The sequence below is a fragment of the Cygnus olor genome, chromosome 3 (assembly GCF_009769625.2).
Source record: "Cygnus olor isolate bCygOlo1 chromosome 3, bCygOlo1.pri.v2, whole genome shotgun sequence".
NCBI lineage: Eukaryota > Metazoa > Chordata > Aves > Anseriformes > Anatidae > Cygnus > Cygnus olor.
In genome coordinates, this window is record NC_049171.1 from 80,937,228 (window position 1) to 80,958,016 (window position 20,789).

General features: G+C 36.5%; 1 protein-coding gene across 1 annotated transcript in view; it reads left to right on the forward strand.

Moving 5' to 3' along the window:
• The window catches only part of MTR (5-methyltetrahydrofolate-homocysteine methyltransferase), a 48,259-nt gene extending 28,911 nt beyond the window's left edge, over window positions 1-19,348 (forward strand). Inside the window, 12 exon segments of the mRNA XM_040552382.1 lie at window positions 3,231-3,331; window positions 4,743-4,810; window positions 5,639-5,759; window positions 8,308-8,389; window positions 9,162-9,260; window positions 10,066-10,141; window positions 11,915-12,070; window positions 12,733-12,929; window positions 15,295-15,495; window positions 16,697-16,889; window positions 17,668-17,780; window positions 17,907-19,348. Coding sequence (XP_040408316.1) covers window positions 3,231-3,331; window positions 4,743-4,810; window positions 5,639-5,759; window positions 8,308-8,389; window positions 9,162-9,260; window positions 10,066-10,141; window positions 11,915-12,070; window positions 12,733-12,929; window positions 15,295-15,495; window positions 16,697-16,889; window positions 17,668-17,780; window positions 17,907-17,993 — 1,494 coding nt within the window. The 3' untranslated portion in view covers window positions 17,994-19,348.
• Window positions 19,349-20,789: the final 1,441 nt, after the last annotated feature.

Here is a 20,789-nt window from a genome sequence, read left to right on the forward strand (position 1 = left end):
AGTATATTGCCTGTGAAAGTTAAGTTTTCTTTTTTTCAGTGACTTACTACGTGGAGAAGCTTCAGGAGGGCATCCAGCCAGCCCTGTGTCTAGCTGAGGCCTTGCCAGTGCCCAAGTATCTGGCATTCTGCAGCAGTGGGCCTTTTGGCTTCCGTATTGACTTGGAAGATCACTTTTGCCCTCTAATAAGTCTTGCATTTACGTTGTTTTATAAACTATTCCCCATTTGAGGTTTTCTTTCTTTTTTTTCTTTGCTATATGCTGTGCTTGGCAGTCCTATTACTGAATACTATTTTACTGCTTTTAGATTGCTTATTCAATTTGTCAGTTGGTCTTGAATCCTACTCCTATTCTTCCACATACTCTCTCCCCTCCCTTAATATCATCCTTATGCATTGTAGATAATTTTAGGTTGCTGTTGAATATACCAAATGATTTTCAGATTCTTGTGGGCATTTCCTTCATAGCATTTCCTTTTTGACAGCTGACAGGTGGCGATTTCTCTGTGAGAAAAGTTTTGTCAACTACCTGTACATATACTCAAAGTAATTTCTTCCAAATTTGATTAATGGAGTATGTGATAGGAGCACTGGAACACAAAGATACATGACATCCCTTGTTTTTCTGTACTAACAAGATCGTATGCAGTAGAAAAGAGTTCAGAAGAAATGGACAAAATCCATTCTTCAAATACTAATCTCTGTTTTACTATATTTATGTGATAGGTGCAGTTTTGGTTGTTAAATATTTTTCTTCCACTCTCGACTTTGTCAGACTACGAAATTTATGTTTAATGTGCAGTAACTCGTCTCTAGTCCTGTGGAACATTACATTGTCTTCATGAGTTCTCAGCAGCAATACCTTTTATCATAATCTAGTATTTAGCACAAAAAAGACGAAGAATGGCAGAGTCTCGAGAATAGAGGATATTTATGTGTTTTCTTTGGCTTTCTTTCTGTGGTTTTTTGAATGGTTCCTAATTCCTCCATTGAAATCATTTTACAGTATATCTTTCCATTTGCTGTGGATCTGTTGAGTGCTTGTCAAACATAAATGTAAACGAATACAACTAACATTTTAGAAAGAAAAATGACCTGATAATCAATCCTGTGTATTTTCAATGGAAGGAGAATGCCTAGTCTTTTTTCTGGATGTAAAGATGGTGTCTTCTCTCTAATACATCAAGCAGATCTGTTCTCTTGCGGTCATGAGTCACTTTTCTATGCGTCATCTCTCTCCTGCTCGTGCTGTTCTTTATTTTAATGCAGATGACAATGCTGGTACTTGGCACCTTCTGGCTTGTTCTGGGGATATTTGAAGTCAGTGAAAATCATTACCCTATTGCCTCCACGGGCAGGGAATTAGGACCTACTGTGGCACTTAGTTCTCTGGCTAAAAAAATGGGAAACGGAATCTGGGAGGTCCTCAAAAATATAGCAAGAGATTGTGAGGTATTGTGTGTGACTGAAGAGGGCAGGAGGGAAAAAGTAGGGCCTCTGTCCTCCTGCTTTCTCCACCTTCTGATGGGCAAGGGTTTGGTCTTCCCCTGTGAATATTTTTGTCACTGCAGAGAAAATTGGAGAGAGAGAAGAATCAGCTGCGTTTATCTCCAGATTTAGATGTGGACTCAGAAGAAAATGATTTGCAGGCTCTGGTAGCTGATCTGTCTGATGTTACCCAGGCTACTGTAACCTCCAGGACCGTTTTAGTCCAAGACTGCCAGGAAATGCAAAGTGTTGATTAGTTACATTGAGGATAAAAAGCTGTGGCTGTGGATCTCTATCAAGATTAAAAAAGAAGCCCTTTGGATGTGTGCCCAGAACTTGAGGACCTCCTTGCTTGAGACAATTGAAATCACAGTGTGCCCTAAATAGGGTTTATTTAAAATACCGTGTGCTCTGGCCCACATTGTTTGCTGCTCAGCACACATTTTCCCTCTCATGTATAAATCCTTTTTTTTTTTTTAAACTTGTTGTATCAGTTGCTAGCTAAATTATCAGTTGTTAATGGGGACAACTTTTTTCATCTCCCAGCTGTTGATTAATGTCTCTCGTTTTCTCTTATGTTCTAGAAATTTATTTTCAGATGCAACATTTTTGATTGCACAGGGATGGCTGACTTGCCTCCTTTTCGCTTTCTCGGTTTCCTGATCTTTTATAAAACAGGAACACTGGGGAGATGATAGTAAAAAATGTTTAGTAAACAGCAGCATTGGTGAGAATTCCCAGGGTCCTAACAAATGTGTTAGGACCATGGGAAATGCTGGTATCGCTCTTGGTAATATGTAAAGATTTCTTTTCCCCCAGAAAATTGCAATTACAGAAGGCAATGTAGATTCATGAAGTAGAGAGCTACCTGATAGTGTCAAGGAATACAACATGCTTTGTAGAAGGGTCTTCTCCCCCACCAGTTCTGCCATCTGCCAAGGAGATGAGATACTGACTAGAAAAGTGGTAGTTTGAAAACAGAATGTGCTCATGTTTCCACTTGATTTAGATTCTGTGCAATTCAGGCGGTCTGTTACTTGTGTCTCATCCTGCACCAGCTCAAACGTGGCAGCTGCTCCAAATGGCAACACTAATGACACCACTAAAAACGTATCACAAATGGCCATGTCCTGCTGGAGAATTGTAGCAGAGAAGTTCGGCCTTTGTGCTGCTGGCAGGGCCTCTCTGTCAGGGCTGAATGCTGTGTGACCTAGGATCAGTCTGTGGCGGTACACCTTCCCTTCTTCAAGGAGATTGTTTTTTCCAGCTTGTTTGTTCAGCTTGGGCAGTCTGAAGTAGCCTAATGAGCACATTGAAATGTGTTCCTTGCTATTTTTGTTGCATAAAAAATTAATCTCTTTTGCTTTTCCTAATTCCTGTCAGTCCTCTCAGTGTTGCATTGGAAGATTACATTTGATGCATGACCAGGCATGTGATCATGAGCCTTCATTACCCTATTGTTCTAAATATTTAAACTGTTTATTGGTGAGGAACAGAGGAGTTCAGTTATTGCACTACATAGAGTGCTATTCAGATGTGTTTTTTTCATGATTTTGTTGTTTTTTTAAATGTATATAGATGAATAGCATGTGCTTGATTTGCATGAGTATTTCTTGTGTGAATTTTTATTACCTGTATCTTTTAAAATAGCTTTTAATATTGGATATATTACCTCTGCTGATACTGAGGGAATGCTGAGGCTTCTGAGTAATTTAACTTGTGTGTTATTTGCTCAACTTTCAGGATCCTTACAATGGTACAATAGTACTAGCAACTGTGAAAGGCGATGTACATGATATCGGCAAGAACATTGTGGGAGTTGTTCTGGGCTGCAACAACTTCAGGTAAAGAGACTAAAACTAGGTAGCTGGGAACGTAACTGTGTAAGGCTAGCTAACTCTTATACTAGGCTAGCTGCAGCTGTGGTGATAATAGTTAGAGTGGGCATTTACTGGGAACTGGCCTGTTACCCTAGCTGTAGTAGGGAACACGTATCATAACAGCTATTACTAATGGGGAGGTAAGAGGGAATGTAACATCTTTCCGTAATACCCTAATAAACTGGCATCTGAGATGAAAAAAGTTGGACTGAAATATAGGTCAGAACATCAGTTTTTGCACGTAATATTAGTTAAATATAAGTTTAATGTCTTAAACATAGAAGCATAATACCTGGAAAAAAACTGAAAAAAACACAGGATAACTGTATTAGGCAAGACTGCCTGTGTGCTTTGTGGCGTGTTAGGAAAAAGCAAGTCTTGGAACATTCTAATGAACCTCTTAGTATGTTTTCCAAGCTATTCATTAACTACAAGGTTTTAAACTCACTGTGGTATGTTTTCTTAAATAGAGATGAGATTCTAATCCTAATTCTGTGTTTCAAAAGTTGCGACTTCAAGAGAAGTCAGTGCTTTCAACTCCTGTGTGCGTAATGCAGGGTTGACAGCAGTGTTGGAATGAATGGTCGTTTCCATGAGTCCTTTGTCAAGTGTCTGTCAAATGTTGTGCAGAACTGAATGCTTTGGAACTGTCTTACCACTCATTCGTTTTGTTTTGTTTTTGACTTGTCTGTAACTTGTTCTTTAAAAAAGAGCCAAATTGTCTCTTGTTTTAAAACACAAAGGGCTGAAGCAAGTACCAGTGTTGTGTATATGCAGTATATTCAGCTGCTTTCTTGAGCTTTTATTTTTTTTAAACGTAGTGAACTGAAGCGAACTGAAGCCACGGTGCTTTCTGTCACCATGGACGTGAGTGAGACTGAATGAAGCCAGCAGGCTGGCATGGCTCACTTTGAAAAAAAAAACAAAACACAACCAACCTTGACAGTGGCTAGGGCTAATAGGAATAGAATGCTAGCAAGGGAAGTGCAGTGTCTCATTTCATGAAATATAGGCTTTAGTAAGACAAAAGAAACTTGATGTGAATCAGTTTATGTTCCTGACATAAGATACACAAAATCTTTTAGTATTGCCTAAATGACTTCAAATGAAAAAAATTACTCGAAAACAAAACCACCCTCTTGCACATGAATTTTCTTATCAACTGTGTCATCTGGAACTCTATTGAAAATTTTTCCAGACCCACAGGTGTTTCTTATATTGCAATTCCCAATTGAGGTCTTGAGAGAAACACAATCTCAATTCTGACTTCAATATTAGGTTAGCTATTTATTTTAAGAGCAATATGTTTGGCCTTTAACAGAACTATTTGACTACTTTTTTAAAGAATCTTGTGTCATCTCACTTCTTTTCACAGAGTTATTGATTTAGGAGTCATGACTCCATGTGATAAGATATTGAGAGCTGCTGTTGAGAACAAAGCAGGTATAGAGAGATTTCATTAGTACTCCTGGCTTATTTAATTTTAAACCCCACTTGCTTTTTTTTTTTTGGCTACTCATTGCATTTCTATGCTGTCTATGGTTTGGTCAGATTACCTTCAAGTAAATCAAAACTTTTGTGTTAACAGTAGCAAGTATTTAGTATTTAGCACTTCTGTGAAACTTAGACCAAGGAACTGAAAACGTGCATTAAAACAGGAGAGATGTTTTAGTATTTGTTTTACAGATAGATAAATGGAAAATTGGAAAGGTTAACTAACTTTGTGTTGGATCTTAAATAAGTAGAAGAACTTGGCATTCAGCCTGCTAAAGCAAGGAGTGTGAAAAACAAAATGAGTTGTTCTAATAAAAAATGAACTTTCTTTCTGAACCAAGCTATAGTTTCTGTGAAACAGTCTATTGCATCTTGGAAAAGATTTGTATAGATCAGAGGTGGTGAAGTTTGAAAGCATTTGCTGTTTCGAAGGGCAGATGTTATAATTTCTGTGCCTGTCTTCTGAGGTTTGAAGTTTGCTAATCAGAAGCATTGTATATTTATTGTGAAACTAGAGCAGTAGGTGTTCAGCAGCTGGGAAGACTGTTTGACAATGTCTTAAACTGGGGATTCAGAATCACTTTCATTCTTGGAAAGCTTTTACTTTCTAATTAAGTGAAACCTGGCTTCTAGACTAGAGATTACCATGCTTTCGATTTCACTATTTTTTATCTGATGTGTGAAGATAGAAATTAAATGCTTCCTGTAATAATTTATAGGTAATGCTGGAATGGATTTGCTAAACCTTTTGTGTATATGTTTGTAAATTTGCAACAGATATAATTGGCCTGTCTGGTCTCATCACCCCTTCTTTGGATGAAATGATTTTTGTCGCCAAGGAAATGGAGAGATTGGCAATAAAGATTCCTTTGCTGATTGGAGGAGCAACTACTTCTAAGTAAGATATATCAATTGGGTAGATGGGGAATGTGTATGAAAATAGTGCTAACCAGGGAGAAAAACCTATGACCATTTCTTTCTTCCTTTTCCCTCTTTTTCCTCAACACGCATACAGGTACGTGTTTACTTGAGAGTGAAAGTTATTTCTTGTATCGGAAGTGCTGGAATGTAGTGTCACAATGTAATTGGTACATAGCAAATAATGGACACCTTGAACTTTTCATTTTTGCATATGTTATATATTTTGCAAGTGTATATTATATGTGGAAATACTATTATTAACTTCTAAAAGTTTATGTGCACATGAATATGAATATAATTCAATTACTCTAAAGGGTAGAATGGTCTGTTTTGATTCACCAGAGCATTCTGAGTATGTATGATTTCGAGACTAGCAGTGGTTGTATAGACATCCTGTTCAATCAGGCTGACAGGAGATAGATTCTAGCAGCTTGCCTTAAAGTAGTTACCATTTTACATTTGATAGACTGAGATTTTTTGGTTGAGATCTTGTTCTCTCTGATCCATTCAGGTGAAGTAATGCAGCTGCTCTGATGTCCTGAAGAGCAGTTGTTGACAGCTTGCTGACATCTAGTATTAGCATTCCCACAGATGTGTTTTGGGCATGTGTAATGGCCTTGGGTCACACTTCGCTAACTGGTTTCTGTACAAAATGCTTGAGTAGGTGACAGCTCAGAAGGCTGCAGAGGTCATTTCTGGTATAACTAAAAGCTGTTAGCAGTGTTGCTTTCTTTACCAGAGCAGCACTTAGTCTATCAGAACCATTAGCTCCATGTATTCTGTGTTCTTGGCCTTAACAAATAGTCCCATAACTTAACAGATAGTGAATGGTAGGACCACTGCCCAGCTTTATTGGTCCTGTGGTAATAATGCAAGGTTCACTGTATCCCTTCACTTCTTTTTCATGCAAGTCTCTTTTCCTGTGAGTTCGGTATTGAGACATAGAGTTTTTTCTTAAACAAAAATGTGTGGGGCTTTATTCTAAGTGAAGGGTGTAGGGGAGCCCTTTCTTCATATCTTTTTAGTGTCTGTAGGGCATTGCAGATTAAGAATTATTGTCAAATTAACATTATTGAACAATTTTGTGAAATTTATTTGTAGAGAGAAATGTAGCTGGCAGCAGGAATTTTGTTTTGAATATTGGAATAATTTTATTAAATATATACACATACCTCGTATTCAGAAATAATTTTATTCATTTGAACTGTGCATAAATATATTGTGCATATGCCCAGATGTACACAACTTCTACAAAATACGTCAAGTAAAAGGATTCTTTATGGAAGATTGGATTGGTAATATATATTTAATTTTACTCGCACAGTTTTAAGTTTAGCTTTGTGTGTATTCTGAAAGGTCGTATATGTTAGAGCTTGGTAATGAAGAACCATCTGCGTTTATTCTCTGAAATGGGTAGACATTTGTAATGAGTAGACCATCCATACTTGAAAAGGTGGAAAATTAGATGAGTTTGAAAGAGAGGCTGGATTCTGAATACAGAATATACACAGTGGAGTTTCTTCTTAACTTACGATAATGATGTTTGTGTTATAACCATACTGTTCAATTCAGATGCTGACAAATAATGGTAATGGTTTTATTATGGTAATAAAAAAAAAGGATACAGTTCCACTGTAGGCCCTGTTTCTTTTGTCTGTTCCTATCAAAGTTGAAGATACAGTATCTTTTTTTTAATAAAGATCAGAAATGCACCAACAAGTTAAGGTGATCCAGGACAGTTGGTTTACATAGCTGTTGCATAGTCATCAGTAACTTTGATGTTCAAGTGTTTTAAACATCTGACACTACCTGAAGGAAAAAAAAGGCACTTAGGCCTCAGTTCAGGACTGCTAACTTTAATTCGAACAGCGAAGTACTATTATACATAAGTGATTCTGAGTATTTCAGTGAGTAGGACTGGAATATGAGTGTGTGTTAAATTAATTGGGAGTTTTTTATGCAAATGAATTGGCTGACCTAGAAGGTGCAAGTTTGTTCTATTTATTGACACCTGGCAGAATTCCTTCTTCAGGTGGGTAGACAGAGCCTCTGGTTCTGAAGTACAGCATCATAGAAATTGAAGTAATCATCACTGGAATACATTAATGTTAATTCACAGATCCTGAAGGTAGTGTGTGGGAGGGGAAAAATGTAAGATAAGCAAAAAAAATATATATATATAGTTATAAATTTTTATTTAATTACAGTTTTTGTTAGGCTTAGTTTGGAACGTGCTCATTGGAATTTTTGATATTCAGACTAACGAGTTAATGACTTTGTCAGCTGGTAAGACGGTGTAAGTTGGCACATTACTTATGAAGCATTCTGATACTCTTTGAAGTAAGAGTTTGTGTACCTATTATTAAAAATCTGTGCTTAATCATCCCTGCATAGCAGATGGATGCTTCCTTGTTTTGAAGATCTGGATTATGCATTAAGTCAGGATTCTTTTCACTGTGCATTTTGTATTTTTGGTTTGTTTTTGATTCAGTTGTGAAATGCTCGATCTTTCTTTTTCATTTAAGAACACACACAGCTGTTAAAATTGCCCCCCGATATAGTGCACCTGTAATTCATGTCCTGGATGCATCCAAGAGTGTTGTGGTTGTAAGTTCTAATTTCCTATTTTTCTATTGCACCTCTCATCCTTTCCTCTAACATCTGAAATTATGGCAGAAAACTGGAGAGGCACTGCAGAGACCGATTTCTAAACTACTGTCACTTCAGCAATTTTTTTTTGCTGCTGCCTGGTTATCTCATCAAACTTACTTTACTTATTGTCATTGGATACCTTTATTTACATGCCAGTTTCTCTAGTGATGGTGGAATGATTTGCTCTGAGTCCTTGACTGTAGTTCTGAGATGTTTTAAAATGAGGAGGGATGTAGTTAAATGTGATCTGCCGTTCTCTCTGTTTTGGGTATATTGCTGCAGTTAGTGATATGGTAACAGGAAAACAGTACTATGAAATGGCTGACTGGTGTTTTTTGGAATAGATGCTCTCTGTTAGACAAATGAGTAGTCTTAGTGGGAAAATACATGCTGGAAAGAAGTAGGGTGAGCTGTGTGTTATTTCTCTCACTATTCAGCCTCTAGAGTCTTGGAGTATCCTCTTCTCAGGTCTTTACAGAACCATGCTGGGCTCTGCTAATGCTAACTGCGTAGGAGGGCATTATTCTTGCTAATGATCATACTCAAATGTATTTTGAATCTAGTTTGCAGTTCAGTGGCAAGACAATTTAGTATTGTCAAGTGTAATTGTGTAAGGTTAATGGAAACTAGATTATTAAAGACAGACAGCTTAGTCTGAAATTCTCACCGTGTCATTACTATAATATCTTACAATATGTACTTAGTGCATTCTCTTTTCTTTTTTCAGTGCTCTCAGCTCTTAGATGAAAGTGTAAAAGATGATTTCTTTGAAGAAATATTAGAGGAATACGAAGAAATTAGACAAGAACACTACGAGTCTCTCAAGGTACAAATATAATTAATTTAGCTTCTTGTTTGGAGTGGTTGGTACTCGTATTATTACTAACTCTGAGTTTCAACTCTTTATGAAGACCTTGAGGTATACTTGTGTTGATTATGAAATCAAATTTTCTGGTCTGTAAGGGAAAATTCTTCATGACTCTAACATATAGTTGGCAAATTCTGGATTGTCCTCAGTGGACAATCATCATTGGTATCTAGGACATGTCCCTGGGGCTGACAGTCACATCAGTTTAACCGGCCTAAAAGGAGACTGGTGCACTCCTAGGGCAGTTGCTTAAAACAGGAAAATACACTAAGGTAACTGAAGTGGCACTGGTTGTTTTTGGTGATGCCATGCTGTACTCTGAGTATTTCTCACTACCACATTTTCCTGTTGTGTTTGTGTTTGTGTTGTTCTGGTTAGGGATCTGAGCAATGTCAAAGTAGAGAGCTGGGGCTGCAATTTTAGGAGAGTGAAGAGAAGGAAGGAATGAAATGCGGAAATTGATGGCGCAAATTAACAGTAGTAAGCTAATAATGTCTGATTCTTCTGAGATTGTCTTTGTAAAGAAACAGAAGCGCTTGGTCCGTACAAGTTTAAGACCATCTTTGCATAGGGAACCAGTAAACCAAGATGAGATCAGAGAGGTTTGCGGTGAATTCAGCTGGGAGTTGGTGGAACTTAAAATATATTTTTTGTCAGAATTAACCTGAAGACAGCTTTGAATAAAACTGTATAATCACTGCAATGGTTACAGTTTGTCTGAAAGATAAGTGGTTTCATAAAAGTAACCTTTATGTCCATACAGGAAAGAAGATATCTGTCTCTAGAGCAAGCTAGGAGAAAAGGTTTCCATAATGACTGGTTATCAGGACATAAACCAGGTCAGTTTAGTTGTTGATTTTGCTGTCTTTAATTTTTATTTATTTTATATATACATTGAATAACACACAAATTTGATTAAGCTTCATTAAACTTCAGACTTCGGTAGCATTGCGTTAAAAATAGTGTAACAATTTGAATAAACTTGTCTGTTTCAGCAGACTTTTTTTGTTCAATCTTGCTGTCCTGTCTCAACTTTATATTTTTCATAGTATTTAAAAAAAGCAACGAAAATATTTAATAACAAATCGGAAAAAAAATCTAAAACAGAGTTGTCCATAGTACCATACAATGAAAGATTAGTCTAATGCACCCTTTCCAAAATAATGTTGGACTGGCTCATATTGCAAACATTATGTACTACATTCAGGCAATGCAAGTTGTGACACAGCATTTGAATTCAATTCCTCCTTACAATTGAAAGGAAAAAGAGGTAGAAGTCTTTTTCTGCCCATCCCACTACTAGTTTCTCTACTAGTTTTATTTTTAATACTAAACACTTCTAAATGGCATTCCACAAGAAATTGCATCCTGCAGTGGCATTAACACTTCACTGCTTTCTGTCACTTCATTTACAAGACTATTGTGTGTTAACCCCTTGGTAGGCAGCTAAGAGCTAGTCAGCTGCTCACTTGCTTGTACCAAGTGGGATGGGGAAGAGAATCTGAAGGGTAAAAGTAAGAAAACTTGTGGGTTGAGATGAAGGCAATTTAACAGGTAAAGCAAGAATGGTGCGCAAGCAAAGCAAAACAAAGAATTCATTTGATACTTCCCATCATCAAGCAGATATTCAACCACTTCCATGAAAGCAGGGCTTTATCACATACAATGGTTACTTGCAACAACAAACACCATTATTCAGGATGTCTCCCCTTCCTCCTTACCCCGAGTTTTATTACTGAGCTTGATGTGGAAAATCCCTTTGGTCAGATGGGGTCAGCTGTCATGGCTGTGTCCCCTCCCAGCTTCTTGGACACCCCAGCCAACTTTCTGGCAGGATAGCATGAGAAACAGGAAAGGCCTTGGTGCTCTGTAAGTGCTGTACAGCAGTAGCTAAAACATGAGTGTGTTGCCAACACTGTTTCGGTCACAAACCTAGAATATAGCACCATATTGGCCATTACAAGGAAAATCAGCTCTATCCCAGTGAAAACCAGTACTAAGACTCAAGAAGATGCTAATTTTCAGTAGCTCGTTTTGATAAAGGCCACGTTATGAAGTAGTGACCAGCATAGACAAGTGTAAAGCTTGTGGATACATCATAAAAGATCCATCTCTCTCTTTCACTTCTGTCTATGCATCTGAACAAGCGTGTGGTGGTTGCAAAAGCTCTTACAAATTGCATAATAATCGACAGAGCTATTTACAACACCATAGCACATAATATGTCTGTGTATAAAAAGTGGGATTTATAATTATGAATGGCATATGCCCCTAAAATCTGGTAGGTAAGGATAGGCTGCTTTTGGTCTTAGACTGAATATTTTGATTGATGAAATATCCTGAGAAGTCCAGCAGTGAGTAAGGATTAATTTATAGGAAAGAACAGAAGGCCTTGCATTTTCTGTTTTGACTTTTTATACTTTCTTAAAAATCCACGTAATAACTGTAGAGCATGGTATGACTTGGGAAGGATATGGCAGTAAGAATTCTAAGAATTACTTGGGAAGAGGTTGGTTGCAGTGATGGAAGCTAGTGAGCATCAATTATGCTACACATATAAGAGCAATATTAAATAATTCTTTAGTGACAGGTTGTACTTTTGATTCCTACAGTTAAACCAAAATTCATTGGTACAAAAGTCTTTGAAGATTATGACCTGAAGAGGCTAGTAGAATACATTGACTGGAAGCCTTTCTTTGATGTCTGGCAACTTAGGGGAAAGTATCCCAACCGGGGTTTCCCTAAAGTCTTTAACGATAAAACTGTAGGTAAGTATTGAAATTGCATTTACTTTATGCAGATAATCTTAACAGACCTGTCATGCTGCATTAAGATTCTGAATGGTTTGATATACACAGGAGTGGTAAAAATACATGTAAACTTAAATGTCACTGAAATCATTTGTGTAAAATAACACTTACTGGCACGTTGGCACATGAGGCAGGAGTGCTTAATCATATTTAGAATTCACCTACAAAATACGGGGTGGTATTTTAATGACAGAAAATGGTGACAGAGCAATTAACACATGTTCCTGTTAAGGGTGAAGATGTCAAGAGGGCTCTGTCTTTTTTTGAACTTTAGTAGGCCGTGGTATACGTGATGAAACTGCAAGTGTGACACTGAAATAAATGTTCTGCGTCGGCTGCACTGTGGTAATGTAGGTGCACACACATTTTCCCTGTTGCTCACTTCATTCTGGATCCTCTGCCTCTACTAGAATGGTGCTGGCTCTAACATTTGTTTCAAGATGTATATTGTTACAGCTGTATACACATCATTATATTGCTATTGCCTATGCTGTAGCTGACACATTGTTGAGTCATCAAAAAATTACCTGGAAAATGAACCAATCTTCAACAATTCTTAAACCTGTTTAAACTGGTTGTGAAAGCAAGTCTTTTCTAAAGGGTTCTCTTTTTTTTGATAGGTGAAGAAGCAAAGAGAGTTTATAACGATGCTCAAAATCTGCTGAAAATGTTGATCAATCAAAAGAAATTACAAGCCAGGGGTGTGGTTGGGTTCTGGCCAGCTCAAAGTGTTCAAGATGATATCTATTTGTATACTGTAGAAGAGGCAGTGGGATCTTCGGAACCGATAGCAAAATTTCATGGCCTGAGGCAACAGGTACAATGACAGAACATTTGTTAAATAAAGTGATTTTTTTTTTTGAATTGCAAGATGAGAGCACAAGTGTCCTAATAAAATCTGTGCAGAAAATAGTTGTTGTAATCTGTGTGCAGTCATCCTACCGTTTCTTTCACTAGTAACAATATTTTATTAGTGATGACCTAGGTTCTTGTAGTGTTTGTAGTATTTTGTATTGCAATAGTTGTACAGAATGCTTTATATATTTGACAGCTTTAGACAATGACGTGTTTTCTGGCCTCATTTTAATACTTAAGCCATCTGAAAGCACTGTGCTGTATGTTTTCGTCACAAATTCTGTGCACCAAGTTAGAATCTAATGAACCTTAGTTGTTTAATAATATCCCTGGATTCTGCCTTAAATGAGGCATTCTGCTTGGATGTGTTAAAGGTTAAAAATACCTTTAGTTGTAATACCTGCAAAATAATGTTCAGTGAAGATAAATGTTTCTGGTAACTTTTATGTAAAATTCCTCTTGATGAAGAGGCTTTTTAGAATTAGTTTGCTGCTAATTCTGATTGTAAGAATAACTCTTTCAAGTATTGATGCTTTAATCATACATATGCTTGCATTTATTTTGATAGATCGAACATTTTCAACATATTCTACTGCTTCTTCCCAACATGCCAATTTGGTTTCTTCATAGTTTGCGTACGCAGTCATCAAACGTGGGAGAAACAAATCTAACAAATACCTAAATTTCTGGAGTACAGTCTTCTGTGAGGACAGTCTTGTGCCAATATTGCAAAATTGTACTAAGAAATACATGGCTTCAAGTTTATTCCAGCTTTCTGGAATAGATAATCTATTGCAAGGAGGTGGATCTAGCAGACAGTCCATGGCAGATATTTATATAAACCGTATTCACAAATGTTCAAGGAGGGCTGTTCCAAGGCCTTACTACCTAGTTAAACATTTTGATATCCCATGTAAATCAAGTTTACTACAGTTTCTTTTCCTGGCCTTTTCCCAATGCTTTCCCAAGAAGACTATCTTATTTGATGTTCTTTTTTTTTTTTTCATAATGCTTTTTACATATTGGAATGCTGTTATTTTTCTCATTCTTTTTTTCCTCATATGTTCCCAATTTATTCAGGCTTTTCTCAAAGATTAAGAGTATTATTGTGGGTACCATTCTTTTGGACTCTATTTTAGCTGCATGTCTTTCAGTATAGCATACATAGTAATTCAGCAAATCTTCACCAGAGGAAAATAGAAGAGAATAATTGTCTTCTGCTTCTTATAAAAAACCTTCCTTTCAGTACACAGAGTTCTCTCCATGATGTTGGCACCATTAAGTGTGTGATGAAAATCTAAAAGTTGTAGATGCGTTTAGGGTTTTCTTTAGCTATGATCATTACAAAAGACCCTTAACGTTAATATATAGAGGTCACGTATGTAGGCAAAAAAATATTTCTTCAGTTTTATGGTACTTTCTGTAATCTAGTAATCTATAGAAACTATTGAACATAGATCTTTGTTTTTCAGGAATTATATGTTTGATTTTTTTTTTTAAATTATTTTATGAAACTGCAGTTAGAAATAGGTTTAAAGCATTGTTAAACACTGAAATAGTATCACAGAGTAAGAAAACAAGGAGAGGATTTTTCAGCCAAGTGATAGCCATGAAATAGCTTTCTGTGTCAAGTGGGATATTTCCTATTCCCTATGTTACTACCTATAAACCCCTTTGAACCTTGTTTGGGATTTAGTTTACTGGTAATGATGGATGAATTTTGTTTCAATTTGTATGTGGATAGTGTAAACCTAGACACGGGTGCTGTTTTTTCTGGACTGCTGAGCACATGGTTTGTAGGATAAGAAACTGTGTTTATAAACTCTCATGGGCATTCCATAGTGGGAGTTGCTGAAGAATTCTGCAGTTTGCATAATTGGGATGCAAACTATCAACCAGCAGTTTTGTTAACAAATGTAGAATCTGACTGTAAGAGATGGAAAATTTGTCTTCTTCCCCAGTGGCTGGCACAAGACCATTCCCTATTTTGTAATACTTTGCAGAATAAGCTGTTAAATCTCACTAGCTGTAAATAGAACCAGAACATCTCTCTATATCTGCTCAACACAGCATCTCTCTCCTTTGACATTTGTTTTTTTTTAGTGATCCAAACACCCTCAGAGGAACAGAGATGTTTTTTCTGTCTAATTTAAGGACAGGAAAGCTGTCATGACTCAGACTAGATAGGTGTTTGTCAGAAACGTCTCAAGCCCTATAGTCTTGGTTTAGATCAAGAAAAAAGATCAAAAATACTGGTTTAGATCAAGAGTGCACTCTTTTCTTTTTAATATTCTGATTTATTTCATTATTTTCTCTTTTTATTTTAGGCTGAAAAAGACTCTGCCTGCATAGATCCATATTACTGTCTTTCTGACTTCATAGCACCGCTGGATTCTGGCATTTGTGATTACTTAGGCCTGTTTGCTGTGGCCTGCTTTGGTGTAGATGAGTTGTGCAATGAATATAGGAAACAGGACGATGAGTACAACATCATAATGGTAAAGGCGCTTGGAGATCGGTTGGCAGAGGTACGAGGTTTTGTCTTATTTCCTTGCAAATTTTCTGTGTACTAAGTTTGTTTGACAACTTGCTGTTTCAAGTTTTAGCATAAACTTAGACTGTTGCCTTTAATGTATGCTCTGCATTAAATCTGGAAGTGGACTGGTTCTACAGAACCTCTTCTGAGAGGTGAGTCCTCTTTGGAGGCAGTGGGGAGTCTGCTGTCCATATGTTCCAAGTACGAAAGCAGCTCTGAGCTCTGTGTGAAAGTTTTGATTTAATACAATTTACTACATTTTAAAACAACGCTATTAACACTGTTTTTAAACCTTGCTTTATCTACATGAGAATGTAAGTTTGGACCCAGATATGACCAACCAATTACATTCTTGAATTGCTTGACATAGCATTGACATGCCTTCTGCTTTAATGGTAAACATGCACGTGGGTGCAGTGTACAAGTCTGTTGACTTAGTGTACCATAGGCTTAGGCAGACATGCTCTTAACGCCCTAACTGAAGTGGTTTAGAAAGTCCTGTCCCTTGTCCTACCCTATGTCTGTCTGCTTGCCCCCATGTTTGCACGTAAGTAATCACTGTAAAATTTACAGGAACTTTAGTGTAGGGCAAATGTGATTAGCTCTAGTTGTATATTTTAAGCCATGAGAGTTGTGGAAATTATTATTTGATGCCATCCAAAGATATTTACTGAAGTGGAAATGTCTCCTGAAGGCAACTGTTGCTGACAAAGTAGTGTTAGTTGTAGGAGTAGGTTTATAAAAAAAACAAAAACAACAACAACAGCAACAACAAAACAACAAAAAGAAACCATCACCTACTTTTAGTTGGAGGAAAGATCCTCTGCTGAAAAAGAGCAGTAGCCCTTATTTGCATCTGATAATAGCATGGATGCCAGAAGGACGTGGCCTTCCATGGCTAGACTTGGAGCAGATATCAAAAATAATCAAGACTATTGTCTTTGGTGCTCTAATGATGTATCGCTACCACAACCAAATGAACTTTACCTTCTCTAGTTACCGCTCTAGCTTACCTGTTTGTTTACATAGGATTTTAAAGCAGGATCATCAAAAACCCCTGCTGTATACCAATATGAGAATAAAACATCTGAATTACAAAAATAAGTACTGTATGTGAATTTTAATGCAATTAAATTTCTTACCTGTGGTAAGATGACCCTTAAAAAATAATAAAAATTGCACTATATTCCAAGGCATTTGCTGAGGAGCTCCATGAAAGGGTTCGAAAGGAATTCTGGGCTTACTGTAGTGCCGAGCAGCTAGATCTCTGTGACCTACGCAGAATTAAATACGAGGGAATTCGCCCTGCTCCTGGATATCCAAGCCAGCCTGACCATACAGAAAAACTGACCATGTGGAAACTTGCAAACATCGAGGAAACAACAGGTAACTGGATCAGCCTTACTAAGATTCTTAGACAGCATTTGTGTGAATGAATGATCATAATGCCAACAAAACAATGAATTGGGGTATGCAGAGCTGCATAAAAAAATGAACTGAAGTAGTTCTGGGAATTGCTGCCTTTGCCTTTTCATTGTTGTTTTTATTTTTCCTCATTCAAGGAAAAAATTTGCAAAATACTGCCAGTGCTTTTGCTGAAGGAATTAGCAAAATCCTAATTAGCAGATTGCATACAAACAGAGTTTTGCTACACTGAGAGAAAAACTCTGCCATCCTTATGGCTGCAAGAAGACATTCCAGATATAAATAAAATAAAAGCCAATTCAGCGATGTGTTTCCTGGACCACAGAAACCTTGAGATGGTGACTTAAAAAAAAAAAAAAAAAAAAAATTGTCTTTCTCTGATATTTTGTGTGTTGGACATTCCACTAATAGCTCCACAATTCGAAAATACCTTCCTGTGTTTCAAAAGCTCTATAGTTAACCATTTTCCAAAATGTCCAGGATTTTTTTTATGAAAACAAACTATACCGTTGCTCTACAGTAAGGCTGTAATGAAAGTACGCAATTTATTTGAAGCTGTATGTATTTTCTTTGGAATAGGTAACAAATGAAAAATAGTTTTATGTTTTTAGTTCATCTGAAAGCTTCTTGGTTTTTTTTTTTGATTTTGCTTGAAGTTGCACAACAAAAAAAAAGACTGAATTTAAGCTTATCAGTTCAGAGAACAAGAATGCTTTCATCTTTTCATTCTCTTTTCCAGGAATTGGTTTAACTGAATCACTAGCAATGACGCCTGCTTCTGCAGTTTCTGGCCTCTACTTTTCCAATCCCAAATCCAAATATTTTGCTGTTGGCAAGATATGTAAAGATCAGGTAACTTGCACTGTCCATTGTGCTAGTGTTATAGCATTCAAAAGCAACTTGTGACCAGATGATCCAAATTTTTTATGTCAACAGTAAAAGCTGGAGTTTATGAATTTTCATCATGTCTCTTTGCAGGTTGAAGATTATGCACTGAGAAAAAAATTGTCCGTGGCAGAGGTGGAGAAATGGCTGGGACCCATTTTGGGATATGATACTGAATAACTGTGGGAGACATGGGCAAGCATTTTCTTTTAATGGTCCATTTGCCAGAAGGAAGAATGAAGTGGCATCTATTATCTTTCATCGCTGCCTTTAGTATTCGTTGGAAATGGTTTGTTCTTGTCACTGGTCTGATCAAAAAAAAAAAAAAAAAAAGGAAAGAAAAAAATCTCAAACCAACAAACCAAATGAATTAAAATCCAACAAGAAAATCCTTCCTACTGAGAGGTTTTCTGCCATCAGGTATTTCATCTGATTGTTTCTAATTTTTGATCAAGGAACATATATTTCAGATGTGCCATGTACTTGGGACCACGTATGCATTGCAGGTCTCTTAATCATAGCAATATGCTTTTATTTGTATTTTTTGCACAAATGCTCTAGCTGAGCAACTAGTTGTAGGGTGAGATGTGAAAGTTGCACACCCATCCTGTCCTTAGGAAGGCTTTGAAATCAGGGCCTAGTGTTTGTCCCATTGGCTGTGGACATGTTGAACAGAGTTTGTCTTCTGTTATTTGAATGTGTTTTAGCAAGTCAAGGCCATACAGAAATACGATGCAATTTTATTCTGTGAAGTCAGCAAAAATTTTAAACTGAGTGACCAAGAACAACCATTTTACAAACAGATCTTTTTTTAAAAAAAAAACACACCGTCTGCTCCATATTTAGGGCTTGTACATAATGTTTTTCTGTCTAAATAATAACTCAGGTCTTTAATTTACTATGTGATGATGACTGTAGTTAAAACTATCAAAAGATATAATGTGGTGGAACAATATCAGAGATGCTGTATTATGATAAAACATAAATGAGATGTGTCCCCATAGAAGACTCATGCTTACTTTCATCTGGCTACAGTCCATTTCTACTCTGTGTAAAATGTAATGATACCTTCCTTCCTCACAGTTTTGTTGTGAGGATTAATTCATATTTAAACTTTTATATGTGAAAAGTATGACAGAAGCACAACTGTTACTATTAACAGAGAGACAGAAAGCTTGGAGCTGACCAGTGTACAAACTTCAAGCTTCTGTGTACCTGGATTTTAAAAGCAAATACCTACACTAAGCAACACTACCATCAATAACAATTAATACTGTAGGTTTATTTTTCCAATTTAAGTGAACGAATTGTTCATAGCTGTTCATAATCCCCTAAAAGTGCCTCAGGTATTATTTAAATGTAAATTTCATAAAATATTATGTCAGGAAAATTCAGTTTTTCTGGTCTCTAATTGTAAAGAAAAGACCAATATTCTATCTGTAATCCATTAACAGATACATAATTTTTGTAATGTCTTCATCTGACTTTATGCTAAAAGAATTATCTTGTATCAACAGTTTAATAAAAGTTAAGCTGTCAATGGTGTTATCCTTTTAGAATTCTTTCAATGGCAATAGAATGGGCTGTAATCTGAAAAAAAAAAGTCAAAATTAATATGCATATTTTACTAAGAATCTAAAAGTATAAAGGCTGTTATAGGGATATTAAAGTAGTTGAGTAAGTGTGTTCTTAGATGCTTTAGAATGTCTTACCCTTTAATGACTTAGAAAAGAAAAATAATCTCATTACATATTAAGGGGTTTAAGATATGTCCTGTTTGTCAGCTGATTCTTGTTGCTGGAATGGTTCCTCAGTGGAATGCGCTTTCAGACTGCCAAAATACTGGAGGAAAAAAAAAAAAAGTACTACAAAGGAAAATTTGGTCTTGAAGTATGTAGCCTATAAAAATTGAAATACTCTTTGCTTTCTTTTTCATACTTAACACCTTTGGTTCATTTATGACTGATTAATTTTATATTTGGAATATCTCCTCTCTAGCATTCCATATCTTTATAGTTAGAAGAAGAGTGCCTTATTAGTCTGAAATTCACACTGTGAATGTGTGAATGAGGTCAGAGTTTGACTTGTACAGCTTGAATTTGTTTGTTTGTTTTCCTTAAATCAATTGCACATAGCTGAGTGAATACAGCTTTAGTGGAGTCAAACTGACAGAGCAAATAGGTGCACTGCTCCATAACCCAGTGGTGTGTTACCTTGCGTACAAGCAGTGGGTTTCAAATGGCATGCAGTTAATTTGTCCCTTCACACATGGCGTCATACACTGAGAAAAATCTTTATTTTTGCCTGCAAAATGTGTCATTGTAAGAACATGTTTGGAATAATTATTCTTTGTTGTTGTGCAAATGTTTTTAACTGGGACAGTTTCTTTAAAAATTTTTTACTTTAAATTGTCACTTGACATTTTGAGTAAGACATATCTTCCTTCTTTGCTGAAGACCAAAGGTAAATTACAAAGGAAAAGGTTTCATAGTTCTACCAGTTAAGATGTTCACATACATCAAACTATATTGAAAAGCTATGGTAAGATTATACCTCTTTGAAATAATGAAATGGAGCTGATATGGACTGGGAAAGACTGACCATCTTAGAAAGCTTAAAACGTTTTTTTGCAGTGCTTTTCGAAGTACTAACAAAGGTACAAGATATAAGAGATGATGGAAACTTAAGAATGTTTTTTAAACAATTGTTTTAATTCTTGTTAATAATTTATTTCAGATGTTCATTTTGTAGCGAGGCCAGGAGTCTGGCGATTAGGTTTTGAGGCAGATAATCTTTATTTATGAGTGTCAAGAGGGAATACTATCCCTAAACCTGTACCTTCATTATGGATACCTATTTCAGTGCTGTTGTTACTCCTGGGAAGACTGGATTTCTGTTTCTGTAGTTTAGTTTACTTGGGGGGGTGTGAGGGTACTTTGTGTATTTGAGAATTTTCCACTGCTTTCTGTTGAAATT